General features: G+C 37.8%; 1 protein-coding gene across 1 annotated transcript in view; it reads right to left on the reverse strand.

The window, feature by feature from the left end:
- Positions 1-664: 664 nt before the first annotated feature.
- LOC308521524 (uncharacterized protein) overlaps positions 665-20,558 on the reverse strand; it is a gene marked incomplete at its 3' end in the record, with an annotated part of 103,794 nt that continues 83,900 nt past the window's right edge. The window contains exons 47-57 of the mRNA XM_081094602.1: positions 20,189-20,209; positions 18,468-18,503; positions 14,616-14,636; positions 13,894-13,914; positions 12,489-12,524; positions 9,966-9,986; positions 9,246-9,266; positions 3,999-4,019; positions 3,279-3,299; positions 1,890-1,910; positions 665-786 (exon numbers count right to left, since the gene is read on the reverse strand). Coding sequence (XP_080950728.1) covers positions 665-786; positions 1,890-1,910; positions 3,279-3,299; positions 3,999-4,019; positions 9,246-9,266; positions 9,966-9,986; positions 12,489-12,524; positions 13,894-13,914; positions 14,616-14,636; positions 18,468-18,503; positions 20,189-20,209 — 362 coding nt within the window. The remainder of the gene's footprint in view (positions 787-1,889; positions 1,911-3,278; positions 3,300-3,998; positions 4,020-9,245; positions 9,267-9,965; positions 9,987-12,488; positions 12,525-13,893; positions 13,915-14,615; positions 14,637-18,467; positions 18,504-20,188; positions 20,210-20,558) is intronic.

Here is a 20,558-nt window from a genome sequence, read left to right on the forward strand (position 1 = left end):
CTCTGAAGTGAGGAAATTATGTGAATGTTAAGTCAGGTGATTACCTAAATTTTCAATTATCCCTTTTGAGATTATTTAATGTATTATTATTGATATTGTATCTCTATTCTTCTTTTAAAACTTCTGTAAATTGAATTTATTGGGATGACATTGCTTAATAAAGTTATGTGAAACTAATGGCACAGTGCTATGATACATCACTTGCATATGATATTGTGGGCTTAGCACCCAAAGTTAACTCTAGTTCCTTCGACATATGTTTCACCTCCTTTATCCTGTGCTACCCACCCTTCCTTGTCAGTGTCTATGAGTTCTGTTTTGCTTTAGTCTTTATTGTTGAGAGTATGACAGATGTCCCCTTATTCCCTTATTGCCAACCTCAACCCTTCTTCCACACCTCACACCCAGGTCTTCAAGACACTGTTGTCTGTGTCCATGGGCTATGCATATATGCATTTAAGTTCTTTGGTTAATCTTTCCATCCCAACTGTCCCGCCCGCACCCACCACCATGCATCTGAGAATCCTCAGTCTGTCCATGCTTTCCTGTCTCTGTGAGTTTTTGTTTGATTTTATCCTGTGCTCATTTTGTGCTTTCGGTTTCATATGGCACATGTGAGTGAAATCACGTGGTTCTTGGCTTTGTCTGCAGCAGTATGATATTCTCAAGATCCATCCCTGTTGCCACAAAGGGCAGCATTTCCTCTCCCAAGGTACAAACTAATGGCCAAAAGGTATCTGAGAAGGTCCTGTCCTGCACTAGCCATCAGCGAAATGCAAATCAAACCTAAAAGGAGACACCACCTCACACCTGTTAGAGTGGCTGTTATCAACAAGACTAGTAATAACAAGTGTTGCAGAGGTTGTGGAGGAAAGGGAAGCCTCATGTACTGCTGGTGGGAATTTGAACTGGTACAGCTACTGTGGGAAACAGTATGGAGGTTCCTCAAACATGAATATTAGAGATCCCATATGACCAATAAATAACACCTGCTATGGATACCTATGCCCTAAAATCTGAAAAAAATATTTCTTCCTAATGATATATGCACTCCTATATTCACTGTAGCATTAGTCACAGTGGACAAGGCATAGAGGCAAGCCAAGTGTCCTTCTATAGATGCATGGATAAAGAAAAAGGGGTACCTATTACAGTGGAATACTACTCAGCCATAAGAATAAGGTCTTTATTTTAATAAGATCTCTGGTTGCATCCAAATTTATATATATATATATAGTCAATTCTTCTATTGTGGGAACTGGCCATATAAAACTGCCAAAGACAGTCATTCATAGAATCTTGAACTACTGCTCCTATTGATTAGAAGATTAGGTTAATGGATACCTCTATCCCCACTGTTTTGTCAGCTGGTTCATATATAACATTATTGTATGTGAGTCTGATTTTAACTCATGCCTGAATAAAGGTTATCCTAAGAAATTCAGAGGGAAGGGAGATGAAGTATTAAATGGCAGTAATGGCTGGTCAGGGATGGAGTACTGTGAGTGGTCTACTTTGTTTGGCCTGGAGTGGGGTATGGTGGGGGCCGTCTTCATTGTATGGTCTGGTGCTCTATTGCACAAAACTTTAACATCAGACACACTATAAAAATAGCAAGATTTTACAGTAAAGTAATATCTGAAATTTTCTTGTCCGAAAGGAAATATTTTTGTGCACTGCAAGGGCAGGACCTTCAGAGAAATAATAATGGGGAAACTGAGTAACAAATGAAGATGGTAAACTTATGTTGAAATCTTACCAATACATGAAAAAATGATGTACATGAGTGTGGTGTAGTAAGGAAGATGATCTCTGAGAGTTGAGAACAAATGCAAACTAAACACATGACAATGAGTAAGTACAAAGTGAAATACATTCATGGGACTTGCCTTTTTCCTGGTCACTCTTATCTGAAAAAGTGAAAGAAAGAAAAAAACAGTTCAAAAATTATTAAGGGTCAATGTCAGGAAGAGAAGAGGATGGTACTATGAAACCCTTCTGCTGTATATTCTTTAATAGAAACTCACCCACATTTCTAAGAAGTAGAGCCAAAGGATCCTAAGTTCATGTAACCAGTGAGAGCCAGTGTCACCCTCCATCTCTATACCCATTCGTCTAAAAGGAATGAGATGGGAAACGAAAGTATGACAGACCTAAAGGAGAACTTCCTCTGGGATTAACAATATCAATCTCTGGTCTTGCTTTGGGACTTCCACTTTTTCAGATTAAAATGGCAAAGTGCACATACCAGGGGCAGGTACTGAAAGTGTGATTCAGAAGCCTTTATATAGTAAGTACCCTGCTCTCAACACCTGTATCTATAACAGTAATCGCATGAATCCTGCTTATGAACATAAGGAGCTCTCTTCCAAAATTCCATTGTGTTTCTAAACTAAAACATATTTGAAATATAACATTAGAAAAAAAAGGACATAAAGCATTTAATGATTCTTTTAGGGCTCCATGCAAAAACCTTTGGGGATCATGCTCTGACAAACAGCTTCTCATGTTATCCCCATAGACAATTCTGAGCTCAAGATACATCGCACATAAACTTTCCTTAAGATGTAACATACTTTTTCAAATATAAAAAAAATCTTTTGCAATGTTATGAATTAATACCTGAAAGAGTAAAAATGCAAATGAATAAAGAACAGTTAATGTAATTGACAAGAAAAAGGACAGAAAATATTGCAAAAATTATCTGGTCAAAGGGTAATATGGTCACCGGGGAGGTGAAACAGTGGGCCTTAAAGTCACACTTTGTCACTGAATGACATCAGAACCTAGAAAATGTTCCCAGGACGGTGGAGTGGTCAAATGCACTCATCACATATGGAATCTACTCTCACCGCTCAGTTTTCTTAAGATGGGCCTCTCAACTTGTAAAAAATGGTAGAGGTCCTACTTTAATGGGTATGTTACTGACAGTACATACAGGGGGGAAATCTTATGCCTGTTAGCGTAACCCTCTTCACCTCATAAGATTCACAGTAAATATGGCAAGTTTCTGGAATGCAGAAAATGCCAAAGTTTATAGGGAAGGACAGGTATGGCATGGGAAAAGGAAGAAACTGGGAAACATGGAAGTTATGAAAATAAATAGATGGAAATTAATAGGTGAGAAGAATACAGACAAAAATAATTGATGAAAAAGGAGTAGACTTCCAAAAGAAAGGTGAGCCCATGAATGTCAAGAGGAGAAAAGGCAGATAATGCTAAAGGCATCACATTGTTTTTAAAGATTTGGCAATAAAGGATTGTCTGAAGTAACTTACCAATTTTTTCCTGAAGATTTTCTGAAAGATAAAAGTGAAATTGTAAATGTCATGGGAAACAAATATGAATAAAATTCAATTTCTTCTACAACATTCACGCAACATCAAACCTGTTGTGTTTCAGAGGAACACACAACACACACAATTAGGAATAGTGGCTGAAAGCTATCATTTGCTCAGAGGCAATTGTTCCAAAATTCAAAGGGAGGATAGGTCTGAATATAGTGAATTAATCAGAAAAATTTAGAAATAGTTCTGTTAGTTACCTTATAAAAATATTCCTAATTCAATTTGAAGACTTTTTCAATTGGGGTGGGTGGTTTCTGGCTTTACTAGTTCTTTGGTACTAAGTGTAAAGTAGGGTTGGGCAAAAGTAAAGTTATAGTTGTTTGCTAAGTCATATAATAATTAATAAATAAAATAATAACAGATTAAATTCTGTGTTTCATGCACTCACAACTTTAACCTACTTTAGAACCTCCTGATGTCATGTCTCATGATTACAGTAGCCATGTTGTATATTGTAGTTGAACAATAGTTTGACTTGGACAATATAGAATCAAGTTTTCTGGAGGAAATCTGTGTTAGGTTAGTAGGCATCTAGCAGAAGTGCAAAGCAATGAATTGGCCAATCAGTGTAAAGGCAGGAAATGCTAGACACATCAGGAAAGCAGTCATTTTAAAGTGTTTTGGAGTAAAGGGATATGAGAGAAAATTTACCCAATATCTTCAGATGTTCGTCTGAAAAACGCAAAGCAAAAATTAATGTGAATTTTATGAAAAACACAAAACATTCAAAATTATTGAAAACTACGTATTTAAACTTAGGATGCAGATACAAAACAAATAATGTGCCCAGGCACATGCGTGCACACACACACACACACACACACACACAAATATGGCTGAGAATTTCCTTTAGAGGTCATTAAATATGGAAAAATGAATGAATTCTATGAATTGAGGAAATTATAGAAAAATTAGTTCTGGCAATTACCTTAAAATTTTGTGTGATCCCTTTGGAGATTATTTAGTGTTTTATTGTTAATGGTGTATCAAAAATTGTTCTTTAAACTTTTTGTAAAATAAATTTATTGGGATCAGTGGCTTTGTAATACAGCTTGATATCTGGTATGCCTGGTACTGGCACAAGGACAGACATATAGATCAATGGGATAGAATAGAGAGCCCAGAAATCGGCCCGAACCAATATGCTCAATTAATATTTGACAAAGGAGGCAAGAACATACAATGGAGTCAAGATAGTCTCTTCAATAAATGGTGTTGGGAAAATTGGACAGATATATGCAAGAAAATGAATCTAGACCACCAACTTACACCATACACAGAAATAAACTCAAAATGGATAAAGGACTTAAATGTGCGACGGGAAACCATACAAATTCTAGAATAATCCAAAGGCAACAAAATCTCAGACAAATGCTGAAGCAATTTCGTCACTGATACAGCTCCTAGGGCACTTGAAACTAAAGAGAAAATGAACAAATGGGACGACATCAAAATAAAAAGCTTCTGCACAGCAAAGGAAACCATCTACAAAACAACAAGATTTCCCACGCCGTGGGAAATCATATTTGCCAATGTCATATCTGATAAGGGCCTAATCTCCAAAATTTATAGGGAACTCATACAACTCAACAAAAGGAAGATGAACAATCCAATCAAAAAATGGGCAAAGGATCTAAATAGACAACAGTCAAAAGAGGACATTCAGAATGCCAAGAGACATATGGAAACATGCTCAAAGTCACTAATCATCTGAGAGATGCAAATCAAAACAGCAATGAGGTACCATCTCACACCAGTCAGACTAGCTATCATCAACAAATCAACAAACAACAAGTGCTGGAGAGGATGTGGACAAAAAGGGACACTCGTGCACTGCTGGTGGGAATGCAGACTGGTGCAGCCATATGGAAGACAGTATGGAGTTTTCTCAAAAAACTAAAAACGGAACTCCCATTTGACCCTGTGATCCCTCTTCTAGGAATATATCCCAAGAAACCAGAAAAACCAATCAGAAAGGATATATGAACCCCTATATTCATAGCAGCACAATTCAAACATAGCTAAGATCTGGAAACAGCATAAGAGCCCATCAGTAGATGAATGGATTAGAAAACAGTGGTATATCTACAGGATGGAATACTATGCTGCCTTAAAAAAGAAGGAACTCTTACATTTTGCAACAGCATGAATGGAACTGGAGAGCATTATGCTAAGTGAAATAAGCCAGTCAATGAAGGAAAAATACCACATGATCTCACTCATTCATGGATAATAAAGACCATTATAAACTTATGAACAATAATAGATACAGAGGCAGAGTTCCCTCAAAAGGATTGTCAAACTGCACCGGGAAGGCCAGGAGGGTTGTTCGGCAGGAGGGAGGGGGGTAAGAGATCAACCGAAGGACTTGTATGCATGCATATAAGCATAACCAATGGACATAAGACACTGGGCGGTAGGGAATGCCAGGGGATTATCAAGGGCTGGGAAAAAAAAGGACACATATGTAATACACTTTGTAATACTTTAAGCAATAAAAAAAATGGTAAAAAAATTTATTGGGATGATGTTGGTTAATAAAATCATGTGGTACTAATAGTTCAGTGCTCTGATACATCATCTGGGTATTAAATTGTGGGCTGACCACCCAAAGTGAAATGTTATTCCTTCGCCATATATTTCACCTCCTTTATCCTGCACTACCCACCCCTTCCCTCTGGTAACACCATACAGTTGTCTGTGTCTATGAGTTCTGTTTTGTTTTAGTCTTTATTGTGTAGAGCATTATAGATGTCCTTTTTTCCGTTTATGGAAGGCATCGACCCGTTGCCCACAGCCTCACTCCCAGGTGTTCAAGACACTGCTGTCTGTGTCCATGGGTTATGCATATATGCATTTAAGTTCTTTGCTGAATCATTGCAGCCCTCCTGCCCCACCACCCCACACACACCTACTGTGATGCCTGTGAGAATCCTGAGTCTGTTCCATGCTTTCCTGTCTCTGTGAAGTTTTGTTTGTTTGTTTGTGTGTGTGTTTTTTTTTAATATATTTTATTGATTTTTTACAGAGAGGAAGGGAGAGCGATAGAGAGTTAGAAACATCGATGAGAGAGAAACATCGATCAGCTGCGTCCTGCATATCTCCTACTGGGGATGTTCCCGCAACCCAGGTACATGCCCTTGACCGGAATCAAACCTGTGACCTTTCAGTCCACAGGCCAAAACTCTATCCACTGAGCCAAACAGGTTCCGGCTCTCGGTGAAGTTTTGTTTGATTGTCTTGTGTGCTTAATTTTTGCTTTAAGTTTCATGTGCCACATATGAGAATAATGATATGGTTCTTGACTTTGTCTGCTCAGAATAATATTCTCAAGATCCATCCCTGTTGTTACAAAAGGCAGTATTTCATCTCCCAAGAAGACATACAAACGGACAGCAGGTATTTGGAAAGATCCTGTAGTGCACTAGCTACTAGGGAAATGCAAATAAAAACCACCAGGAGATACCACCTCACACCTGTTAGAGTGGCTGTTATCAACAAGACTAGTAATGACAAGTGTTGGAGAGGTTGTGGAGGAAAGGGAAGCCTCATGTACTTCGGGTGGGAATGTGAACTGGTACAGATACTGTGAGACACAGTATGGAAGTTCCTCAAACATGAAGAATAGAGATCCCATATGACCAATAAATAACACCTTCTATGGATACCTAGGCCCCACAATCTGAAAAATATTTCTTCCAAATGATATATGCACACCTATGTTCACTGTAGCATTAGTCACAGTGGACAAGACATAGAAACAGGCCAAGTGTCCTTTCATTTTGCTTGCATAAAGATAAACTGTCACCTATATACAATGGGATAGTGCGCATCCAAAAGAATAAGGTTTTATCTTCATAAGGCCCCTTGATGCAGCTAAAGATATATACTCAGTTCTTCTATTGTGGAAGCTAGCTGTATGCTAGTAAAACTGCCACGACCAGTGATTCATAGAATCCTGAACCACTGCTCCTATTGGTTATGCAGCTTAGGTTAATGGGTACCTCTATCCTCAATGTTTTGTCAAATGGTTCATACATAACTTTATTTTATGTGAGCCTGATTTTAATAAATGCCCCAATACAGTTTATCATAAGAAATTCTTGGGAAAGGGAGATGATGTATTAAATGGCAGTAATGGCCAGCCAGAAATTGGGAAGTGGCCTGGAGTGGGGTGTTCTACATTGAATGGCTGAAGCTATATTGCACAAAACTTTCAGATAAGACACTTTGAAAACAGCAAAATTTTGTAGGAAAGTAATTACTAAAATTTTCTAGTCAGAGAGGAATTTTTCCATGCATTACAAGGACAGGACCACCAAAGAAATAATCATTGGGGAAACTGAATTAGAAATGAGGATGGTAAACTTATGTTGAAATCATAACAATACATGAAAAAGTGGTGTACGTGAGTGTGGTGGAGAAAGGAAGATGATCCTTGAGAGTTGAAAACAAACGCAAAATAAACACATGACAATGAGTACGTGCAAAGTGAAATATCTTCACGGGACTTGGCTTTATCCTGGTCACCCTTATCTGAAAGAGTGAAAGAAAGAAAAAGACTTTTCAAACATAATGAAGGCACAATGTCAGGAAGAGAGGAGGACGCTAATTTGAAACCCTTCTGCTGTTTATTCTTTAATGGAAACTGACCCACATTTCTAAGAAGTGGGGACAAAGGATCCTAAGTCCATGCAACCAATGAGAGCCAGTGTCACCCTCCATCCCCATACCCATTCGTCATAAAGCGATGAGATGGGAAATGAAAGTATGACAGACCTAAAGCAGAACTTCCTCTGGGATAAACAATATCAATCATTGGTCTTGTTTTAGACTTTCCACCTTTTCATACGTAACTGGCAAAAGTGCACTTACCTGAGGGAGGTACTTTAAGTCTGATGGAGAAGCCTGTATATAGTAAAAGTACCCTGCAATCAACACCTGTATCCGAAATCATAGGAATCCTGCTTACAAATTAAGGGGCTCTCTTCCCAAATTCCATTGTATCTCTAAACTAAAACATAATTGAAATATAACATCAGAAAAGGAGGACATAAGACATTTAATGATTCCAATATGACTCCATGAAAAAACCTTTGGGGATCATGCTATGACAATGAGCTTCTCATGGCATCCACACAGACAATTCTGATCTAAATATACATCACACATAAACTTTCCTTCAGATGTAACATCCTTTTGCCAACATAAAAAATCGTATTCAATGTTGTGAATTAATACCTGAGTGAATAAAAATGCAAAAGAATAAAGAGCGTTTATTGGAGTTGGAAAGAAAAAAGCCAGAAAGTTTTATATGAATTATCTGTGCGACCTGGAATATGGTCACCATGGAGGGGAAAGAGTGGGCCTTTCGGTCACACTCAGTCAATGAATGACATCGGAACTTAGAAAAGTTTGGCAGGAAAGTGGAGGGGTCAAATGCACTCATCGCATATGGAATCTTCTCTCATCACTCAGTTTGCTTAAGCTGGGTTCCTCAACTTGGAAAAAATGGCAGAAGTCCTACTTTATAGATGGGTATGATACTGCCAGAATATGTAGAGTGGAAATCCTGTGCCTTTTAGAGTAACCCTCTTCACCTCACAAGATTCACAGTAAATATGGCAAGTTTCTTGGAAGCAGAAAATGTCAAAGTTTATAGGGAAGGACAGGTATGAGATGGAAAAGGGAAGAAACTGGGAAGAATTTAAGTTATGAAAATAAATAGATGCAACTTAATATGTGAGAAGTGTACAGACCAAAATAATTGAGGAAAAAGGTGTAGACATCCAAAAGAAAGCTGAGCTAATGAATGTCAAGAGGGGAAAAGGCAGGTAATGCTAAAGACATCACATTGTTTTTAAAGGTTACAATATAGGATTGTCTGAAATGACTTACCAAATTTTCCCTGAAGATTTTCTGAAAAATAAAAATGAAATTGTAAATTTCACGGGAAAAAATGCGCATAAAATTCAATTTCTTCAGCAACATGCAGGCAATATCAAACCTTTCATGGTGCAGAGGATCACAAAACACACACAAATATAGGCACAGTGGCTGAAAGCTCTCATTTGCTCAGAGACAATTGTTCCAAAATTCAAAGGGAAGAAAGTTCTGAATATAGTGAATTAAGCAAAATAAAAAATTGGAAATACAGTTCTGTTAGTTACCTTATAAAATATTCCAAATTTAATTTGAAGATTTCATAATTTGGGGGGTTTTCCTATCTTTTACAAGTTCTTGGGAATAAATATATTAAAGGCAGGCTAAATTAAATGTATAGTTTTCTGCTAAATAATATAATAATTAATCAATAAAAAAGATTAAGAGCATATTATTATTCTGTGATTATTCTCAACTTAACGTGCTTTTGAACCTCCTTGTAGTTAATTCTCATATTTACAATAGCAATGTTGTATGTTATAGTTGAACAATAGAGTTAGTTGAAGAATATTGAACCAGATTTTCTGGAGAAATGCTGAGTTAGGTTAGTAGGCATCTGGGTGAAGTGCAAAGTAATGAATTGGCCAATCAATAAAAAGGCAGAAAATGTTGGGCACTTCAGAAAGCAGTCATATTAAGATGTTTGGGAGGAAAGGGACATAAGAGAAAAGTTACCCAATATCTTCAGACTTTTATCTGAAAAATGAAAAGGAAAAATTAAAGGGGGAATGGGGGGCAATGTGGTGATAAGGGCTCATATTTAATACTTTAATCAATAGAAATATGAAAAGAAATTTAAAAATTATTGCGAATTTTAGAAGAAAGAAAAAGTCTAATAATATAGAAAACTACGTATGTAAACTTAAGCTTCAGTTTCAGATACAAGATAAATACGCACACATACATACAGAGAAGTACGCACAGGTGTCTACACGGAGATAGTGGCTGAAAGCTCACTTTTGAGGTAATTAAAACGGAAAAATGAATGAATTCTCTGAAGTGAGGAAATTATGTGAATGTTAAGTCACGTGATTACCTAAATTTTCAGTGATCCCTTTTGAGATTTTTATTGTATTATTATTGATATTGTATCTCTATTCTTCTTTTAAAACTTCTGTAAATTAAATTTATTGGGATGACATTGCTTAATAAAGTTATGTGGAAATAATGGCACAGTGCTATGATACATCACTTGCATATGATATTGTGGGCTTAGCACCCAAAGTTAACTCTAGTTCCTTTGACATATATTTCACCTCCTTTATCCTGTGCTACCCACCCTTCCTTGTCAGTGTCTATGAGTTCTGTTTTGCTTTAGTCTTTATTATTGAGAGCATGAAAGATGTCCCCTTATTCCCTTATTGCCACCCTCAACCCTTCTTCCACACCTCACACCCAGGTCTTCAAGACACTGTTGTCTGTGTCCATGGGCTATGCATATATGCATTTAAGTTCTTTGGTTAATCTTTCCATCCCAACTGTCCCCCCACTCCCACCACCATGCCTCTGAGAATCCTCAGTCTGTCCATGCTTTCCTGTCTCTGTGAGTTTTTGTTTGATTTTGTCCTGTGCTCATTTTGTGTTTTCGGTTTCATATGGCACATGTGAGTGAAATCACATGGTTCTTGGCTTTGTCTGCAGCAGCATGATATTCTCAAGATCCATCCCTGTTGCCACAAAGGGCAGCATTTCCTCTCCCAAGGTACAAACTAATGGTCAAAAGGTATCTGAGAAGGTCCTGTACTGCACTAGCCATCAGCGAAATGCAAATCAAACCTAAAAGGAGACACCACCTCACACCTGTTAGAGTGGCTGTTATCAACAAGACTAGTAATAACAAGTGTTGGAGAGGTTGTGGAGGAAAGGGAAGCCTCATGTACTGCTGGTGGGAATGTGAACTGGTACAGCTACTGTGGTAAACAGTATGGAGTTTCCTCAAACATGAATATTAGAGATCCCATATGACCAATAAATAACACCTGCTATGGATACCTATGCCCTAAAATCAGAAAAATATTTCTTCCTAATGATATATGCACTCCTTCAGAAAGCAGTCATATTAAGATGTTTGGGAGTAAAGGGACATAAGAGAAAAGTTACCCAATATCTTCAGACTTTTATCTGAAAAATGAAAAGGAAAAATTAATGGGGAATGGGGGGCAATGTGGTGATAAGGGCTCATATTTAATACTTTAATCAATAGAAATATGAAAAGAAATTGAAAAATTATTGCGAATTATAGAAGAAAGAAAAAGTCTAATAATATAGAAAACTACGTATGTAAACTTAAGCTTGCATGAACTCCTATATGCACTAATGATATATGCACTCCTATATTCACTGTAGCATTAGTCACAGTGGACAATACATAAAAGCAAGCCAAGTGTCCTTCTATGTATGCATGGATAAAGAAAACGGGGTACCTATATACAGTGGAATACTACTCAGCCATAAGAATAAGGTCTTTATTTTAATAAGATCTCTGGTTGCATCCAAATTTATAATATATATATATATATATATATATATATATATATATATATATATATATACATATATAGTGAATTCTTCCGTTGTGGGAGCTGGCCATATAAAGCTGCCAAAGACAGTCATTCGTAGATCTTCAACTACTGCTCCTATTGGTTATGAAGATTAGGTTAATGGATACCTCTATCCCCACTGTTTTGTCAACTGGTTCATATATAACATTATTGTATGTGAGCCTGATTTTAACTCATGCCTGAATAAAGGTTATCCTAAGAAATTCAGAGGGAAGGGAGATGAAGTATTAAATGGCAGTAATGGCTGGTCAGGGATGGAGTACTGTGAGTGGTCTACTTTGTTTGGCCTGGAGTGGGGTATGGTGGGGGCCGTCTTCATTGTATGGTCTGGTGCTCTATTGCACAAAACTTTAACATCAGACACACTATAAAAATAGCAAGATTTTACAGTAAAGTAATAACTGAAATTTTCTTGTCCGAAAGGAAATATTTTTGTGCACTGCAAGGACAGGACCGTCAGAGAAATAATAATGGGGAAACTGAGTAACAAATGAAGATGGTAAACTTATGTTGAAATCTTACCAATACATGAAAAAATGATGTACATAAGTGTGGTGTAGTAAGGAAGATGATCCCTGAGAGTTGAGAACAAATGCAAACTAAACACATGACAATGAGTAAGTACAAAGTGAAATACATTCATGGGACTTGCCTTTTTCCTGGTCACTCTTATCTGAAAAAGTGAAAGAAAGAAAAAAACAGTTCAAACATAATTAAGGGTCAATGTCAGGAAGAGAAGAGGATGGTACTATGAAACGCTTCTGCTGTTTATTCTTTAATAGAAACTCACCCACATTTCTCAGAAGTAGAGCCAAAGGATCCTAAGTCCATGTAAGCAGTGAGAGTCAGTGTCACCCTCCATCTCTATACCCATTCGTCCAAAAGGAATGAGATGGGAAACGAAAGTATGACAGAGCTAAAGGAGAACTTCCTTTGGGATGAACAATATCCATCTTAGGTCTTGCTTTGGGACTTCCACTTTTTAAGATTAAAATGGCAAAAGTGCACAAACCTGGGGCAGGTACTGAAAGTGTGATTCAGAAGCCTTTATATAGTAAGTACTCTGCTCTCAATACCTGTATCTATAACCGTAATCACATGAATCCTGCTTATGAACATAAGGAGCTCTCTTTCAAAATTCCATTGTGTCTCTAAACTAAAATATACTTGAAATAAAACATTAGAAAAACAAGGACATAAAGCATTTAATGATTCTATCAGGGCTCCATGCAAAATCCTTTGGGGATCATGCTCTGACAAACAACTTCTCATGTCATCCATGTAGACAATTCTGAGCTAGAGATACATCGCCCATAAACTTTCCTTAAGATGTAACATACTTTTTCAAATATAAAAAAATTCTTTTGCAATGTTGTGAATTAATACCTGAACGAGTAAAAATGCAAACGAATAAAGAACATTTAATGTAATTGACAAGAAAAAGGACAGAAAATATTGCAAAAGTTATCTGGTCAAAGGGTAATATGGTCACCGGGGAGGTGAAACAGTGGGCCTTAAAGTCACACTTTGTCACTGAATGACATCAGAACCTAGAAAATGTTCCCAGGACGGTGGAGTGGTCAAATGCACTCATCACATATGGAATCTACTCTCACCGCTCAGTTTTCTTAAGATGGGCCTCTCAACTTGTAAAAAATGGTAGAGGTCCTACTTTAATGGGTATGTTACTGACAGTACATACAGGGGGGAAATCTTATGCCTGTTAGCGTAACCCTCTTCACCTCATAAGATTCACAGTAAATATGGCAAGTTTCTGGAATGCAGAAAATGCCAAAGTTTATAGGGAAGGACAGGTATGGCATGGGAAAAGGAAGAAACTGGGAAACATGGAAGTTATGAAAATAAATAGATGGAACTTAATAGGTGAGAAGAATACAGACAAAAATAATTGATGAAAAAGGAGTAGACTTCCAAAAGAAAGGTGAGCCCATGAATGTCAAGAGGAGAAAAGGCAGATAATGCTAAAGGCATCACATTGTTTTTAAAGATTCGGCAATAAAGGATTGTCTGAAGTAACTTACCAATTTTTTCCTGAAGATTTTCTGAAAGATAAAAGTGAAATTGTAAATGTCATGGGAAACAAATATGAATAAAATTCAATTTCTTCTACAACATTCACGCAACATCAAACTGTTGTGTTTCAGAGGAACACACAACACACACAATTAGGAATAGTGGCTGAAAGCTATCATTTGCTCAGAGGCAATTGTTCCAAAATTCAAAGGGAGGATAGGTCTGAATATAGTGAATTAATCAGAAAAGTTTAGAAATACAGTTCTCTTAGTTACCTTATAAAAATATTCCTAATTCAATTTGAAGACTTTTTAATTTGGGGTGGGTGGTTTCTGGCTTTACTAGTTCTTTGGTACTAAGTGTAAATTAGGGTTGGGCAAAAGTAAAGTTATAGCTGTTTGCTAAGTAATATAATAATTAATAAATAAAAATAATAACAGATTAAATTCTGTGTTTCATGCACTCACAACTTTAACCTACTTTAGAACCTCCTGATGTCATGTCTCATGATTACAGTAGCCATGTTGTATATTGTAGTTGAACAATAGTTTGACTTGGACAATATAGAATCAAGTTTTCTGGAGGAAATCTGTGTTAGGTTAGTAGGCATCTAGCAGAAGTGCAAAGCAATGAATTGGCCAATCAGTGTAAAGGCAGGAAATGCTAGACACATCAGGAAAGCAGTCATTTTAAAGTGTTTTGGAGTAAAGGGATATGAGAGAAAATTTACCCAATATCTTCAGATGTTCGTCTGAAAAACGCAAAGCAAAAATTAATGTGAATTTTATGAAAAACACAAAACATTCAAAAATATTGAAAACTACGTATTTAAACTTAGGATGCAGATACAAAACAAATAATGTGTCCACGCACATGCGTGCTCACACACACACACACACACACACACACACACACAAATATGGCTGAGAGTTCCCTTTTGAGGTCATTAAATGTGGAAAAATGAATGAATTCTATGAATTGAGGTAATTATAGAAAAATTAGTTCTGGCAATTACCTTAAAATTTTGTGTGATCCCTTTGGAGATTATTTAGTGTTTTATTGTTAATGGTGTATCAAAAATTGTTCTTTAAACTTTTTGTAAATTAAATTTATTGGGATCAGTGGCTTTGTAATACAGCTTGATATCTGGTATGCCTGGTACTGGCACAAGGACAGACATATAGATCAATGGGATAGAATAGAGAGCCCAGAAATCGGCCCGAACCAATATGCTCAATTAATATTTGATAAAGGAGGCAAGAACATACAATGGAGCCAAGATAGTCTCTTCAATAAATGGTGTTGGGAAAATTGGACAGATATATGCAAGAAAATGAATCTAGACCACCAACTTACACCATACACCGAAATAAACTCAAAATGGATAAAGGACTTAAATGTGCGACGGGAAACCATACAAATTCTAGAAGAATCCAAAGGCAACAAAATCTCAGACATATGCCGAAGCACTTTCTTCACTGATACAGCTCCTAGGGCATTGAAAACTAAAGAGAAAATGAACAAATGGGACGACATCAAAATAAAAAGCTTCTGCACAGCAAAAGAAACCATCAACAAAACAACAAGATTTCCCACACCGTGGGAAATCATAGTTGCCAATGTCATATCTGATAAGGGCCTAATCTCCAAAATTTATAGGGAACTCATACAACTCAACAAAAGGAAGATGAACAATCCAATCAAAAAATGGGCAAAGGGTCTAAATAGACAACAGTCAAAAGAGGACATTCAGAAAGCCAAGAGACATGTGGAAACATGCTCAAAGTCACTAATCATCTGAGAGATGCAAATCAAAACAGCAATGAGGTACCATCTCACACCTGTCAGACTGGCTATCATCAACAAATCAACAAACAACAAGTGCTGGAGAGGATGTGGACAAAAAGGATCAATCGTGCACTGCTGGTGGGAATGCAGACAGGTGCAGCCACTATGGAAGACAGTATGGAGTTTTCTCAAAAAACTAAAAACGGAACTCCCATTTGACCCTGTGATCCCTCTTCTAGGAATATATCCCAAGAAACCAGAAAAACCAATCAGAAAGGATATATGCACCCCTATGTTCATAGCAGCACAATTCAAACATAGCTAAGATCTGGAAACAGCCTAAGGGCCCATCAGTAGACGAATGGATTAGAAAACAGTGGTATATCTACACGATGGAATGCTATGCTGCTGTAAAAAAGAAGGAACACTTACCTTTTGCAACAGCATGGATGGAACTGGAGAGCATTATGCTAAGTGAAATAAGCCAGTCAATGAAGGAAAAAATACCACATGATCTCACTCATTCATGGATAATAAAGACCATTATAAACTTATGAACAATAATAGATACAGAGGCAGAGCTGCCTCAAAAGGATTGTCAACTGCACCGGGAAGGCCAGGGAGGGTTGGGCGGCAGGAGGGAGGGGGGTAAGAGATCAACCGAAGGACTTGTGTGCATGCATATAAGCATAACCAATGGACATAAGACACTGGGCGGTAGGGGAGGTCAGGGGATCGTCAAGGGCGGGGGGAAAAAAAGGACACATATGTAATACCCTTTGTAATACTTTAAGCAATAAAAAAAATGGTAAAAAAATTTATTGGGATGATGTTGGTTAATAAAATCATGTGGTACTAATAGTTCAATGCTCTGATACATCATCTGGGTATCACATTGTGGGCTGACCACCCAAAGTGAAATGTTATTCCTTCGCCATATATTTCACCTCCTTTATCCTGCACTACCCACCCCTTCCCTCTGGTAACACCATACAGTTGTCTGTGTCTATGAGTTCTGTTTTGTTTTTGTCTTTATTGTGGAGAGCATTACAGATGTCCTTTTTTCCGTTTATGGAAGGCATCGACCCGTTGCCCACAGCCTCACTCCCAGGTGTTCAAGACACTGCTGTCTGTGTCCATGGGTTATGCATATATGCATTTAAGTTCTTTGCTGAATCATTGCAGCCCACCTGCCCCGCCACCCCCCACACACCTACTGTCATGCCTGTGAGAATCCTGAGTCTGTTCCATGCTTTCCTGTCTCGGTGAAGTTTTGTTTGTTTGTTGTTGTTTTTTAATATATTTTATTGATTTTTTACAGAGAGGAAGGGAGAGCGATAGAGAGTTCGAAACATCGGTGAGAGAGAAACATCGATCAGCTGCCTCCTGCACATCTCCTACTGGGGATGTGCCCGCAACCCAGGTACATGACCTTGACCGGAATCGAACCTGTGACCTTTCAGTCCACAGGGCGAAGCTCTATCCACTGAGCCAAACAGGTTCCGGCTCTCGGTGAAGTTTTGTTTGATTGTCTTGTGTGCTCAATTTGTGATTTCGGTTTCATGTGCCACGTATGAGAGAAATGATATGGTTCTTGGCTTTGTCTGCTCAGAATAATATTCTCAAGATCCATCCCTGTTGTTACAAATGGCAGAATTTCATCTCCCAAGAAGGCATATAAACGGACAGCAGGTATTTGAAAAGATCCTGTAGTGCACTAGCTACTAGGGAAATGCAAATCAAAACCACCAGGAGATACCACCTCACACCTGTTAGAGTGGCTGTTATCAACAAGACTAGTAATGACAAGTGTTGGAGAGGTTGTGGAGGAAAGGGAAGCCTCATGTGCTGCTGATGGGAATGTGAACTGGTAAAGCTACTGTGGGACACAGTATGGAGGTTCCTCAAACATGAATATTAGAGATCCCATATGACCAATAAATAACACCTTCTATGGATACCTAGGCCCCACAATCTGAAAAATATTTCTTCCCAATGATATATGCACACCTATGTTCACTGTAGCGTTAGTCACAGTGGACAAGACATAGAAACAGGCCAAGTGTCCTTACATTTTGCTTGAATAAAGATAAACTATCACCAAAATACAATGGGATAGTGCGCATCCAAAAGAATAAGGTTTTATCTTCATAAGACCCCATGCAGCAGCTAAAGATATATAGTCAGTTCTTCTATTGTGGTAGCTAGCCATATGCTACTAAAACTGCCACGACCAGTGATTCATAGAATCCTGAACTACTGCTCCTATTGGTTACGCAGCTTAAGTTAATGGGTACCTCTATCCTCAATGTTTTGTCAAATGGTTCATACATAACTTTATTTTATGTGAGCCTGATTTTAATAAATATCCGAATGAAGTTTATCATAAGAAATTCTTGGGAAAGGGAGATGATGTATTAAATGGCAGTAATGGCCGGCCAGAAATGGGGAAGTGGCCTGGAGTGGAGTGGTCTACATTGTATGGCTGGAGCTATATTGCACAAAACTTTCAGATAAGACACTTTAGAAACAGCAAAATTTTTTAGGAAAGTAATTACTTAAAGTTTCTAGTCCGAGAGAAATTGTTTGCATGCATTACAAGGACAGGATCATCAAAGAAATAATCACTGGGGAAACTGAATTAGAAATGAAGATGGTAAACTTATGTTGAAATCATAACAATACATGAAAAAGTGGTGTACGTGAGTGTGGTGGAGAAAGGAAGATGATCCTTGAGAGTTGAAAACAAACGCAAAATAAACACATGACAATGAGTAAGTGCAAAGTGAAATACCTTCACGGGACTTGGCTTTATCCTGGTCACCCTTATCTGAAAGAGTGAAAGAAAGAAAAAGACTGTTCAAACATAATGAAGGCTCGATGTCAAGAAGAGAGGAGGACGCTAATTTGAAACCCTTCTGCTGTTTATTCTTTAATGGAAACTGACCCACATTTCTAAGAAGTGAGGACAAAGGAACCTAAGTCCATGCAACCAATGAGAGCCAGTGTCACCCTCCATCCCCATACCTATTCATGATAAAGTGATGAGATGGGAAATGAAAGTATGACAGACCTAAAGCAGAACTTCCTCTGGGATAAACAATATCAATCATTGGTCTTGTTTTAGACTTTCCACCTTTCCATACGTAAATGGCAAAAGTGCACATACCTGAGGGAGGTACTTAAAGTCTGATGCAGAAGCCTGTATATAGTACAAGTACCCGGCTGTCAACACCTGTATCCGCATCAGTCATCATAGGAAGCCTGCTTATCAACATAAGGAGCTCCCTTGCATAATTCCATTGTATCTCTAAACTAAAACATAATTGAAGTGTAACATCAGAAAAGGAGGGCATAAGGCATTTATTGATTCTATTAGGTCTCCATGAATAAACCTTTGGGGATCATGCTATGAGAAACAGCTTCTCATGTCATCCACGTAGAGCAGCTGTTCTCACACTGTGGGTCGCGACCCCTCTTGGGGTCAAAGGACCCTTTCACGGGGGTCGCCTACGACCATCGGAAAACACGTATAATTACATATTGTTTTTTTGAATAATCACTATGCTTTAATTATGTTCAATTTGTAACAACGAAAATACATCCTTCATATCAGATATTTACATTATGATTCATAACAATAGCAAAATTACAGTTATGAAGTAGGAACCAAAAATAATTTTATGGTTGGGGCTCACCACAACACGAGGAACTGTGTTAACGGGTCGCGGCATTAGGAAGGTTGAGAACCACTGACATAGAGAGTTCTGAGCTAAAGATACATCACACATAAACTTTCCTTAAGATTTAATATCCTTTTGCAAACATAAAAAATCTTGTGCAATGTTGTGAGTGAATACCTGAGCGAATCAAAATGCAAAAGAATAAAGACCATTTAATGGAGTTGGAAAGAAAAAGGCCAGGAAATATTATATGAATTATCTGTGCCACCTGGAATACGGTCCCCAGCGAGGTGAAAGAGTGGGCCTTTAGGCCACCACTCAGTCAATGAATGACATCGGAACGTAGAAAATTTTGGCAGGACAGTGGAGGGGTCAAATGGACTCATCGCATATGGGATCTTCTCTCATCACTCAGTTTGCTTAAGATGGGCCCCTCAACTTGTACAAAATGGCTGAGGTCCTACTTTAATGGGTATTTTACAGACAATATATAGAATGGAAATCCTGTGCCTGTTAGCACAATCCCCTTCACTTCACAAGATTCACAGCAAATATGGCAAGTTTCTGGGAAGCAGAAAATGCCAAAGTTTATAGGCAAGCACAGCTATGAGACGGAGAAGGGAAGAAACTGGGACGGATGGAAAGTATGGGAAAGAAATAGATGGACCTTCACATGTTAGAAGTATACAGGCCAAAATAATTGAGGAAGAAGGAGTAGACTTCCGAAAGAAAGGCGAGCCAAAGAATGTCAAGAGGGGACAAGGCAGATAATGCTAAGACATCGCATTGTTTATAAAGGTTTGGCAATAAAGGATTGTCAGAAATAACTTACCAAATTTTTCCTGAAGATTTTCTGAAAAATAAAAGTGAAATTGTAAATATCACGGGAAACAAATATGAATAAAATTCAATTTCTTCTACAACATGCTCGCAGAATCAAACCCGTCGTGTTGCAGAGGAACACACAACACACACAGGTGGAAACAGTGGCTGAAAGTTCTTATTTGATCAGAATCCCAAAATTCAAAGGGACGAAGGGTCTGAATATAGTGATTTAAGCAAAAAAAAAAAAAAAAGTTTAGAAATACAGTTCTGTTAGTTGCCTCATAAAATACTCTTATTTAAATTGAAGATTTTATAATTTGGGGTGGGGGCGCTTGTATCTTTTACTAGTTCCTTGGTACTAAATATAATATAGGGTG

This window comes from Myotis nattereri (genome assembly GCF_964212035.1).
Source record: "Myotis nattereri genome assembly, chromosome: 6".
Lineage (NCBI taxonomy): Eukaryota > Metazoa > Chordata > Mammalia > Chiroptera > Vespertilionidae > Myotis > Myotis nattereri.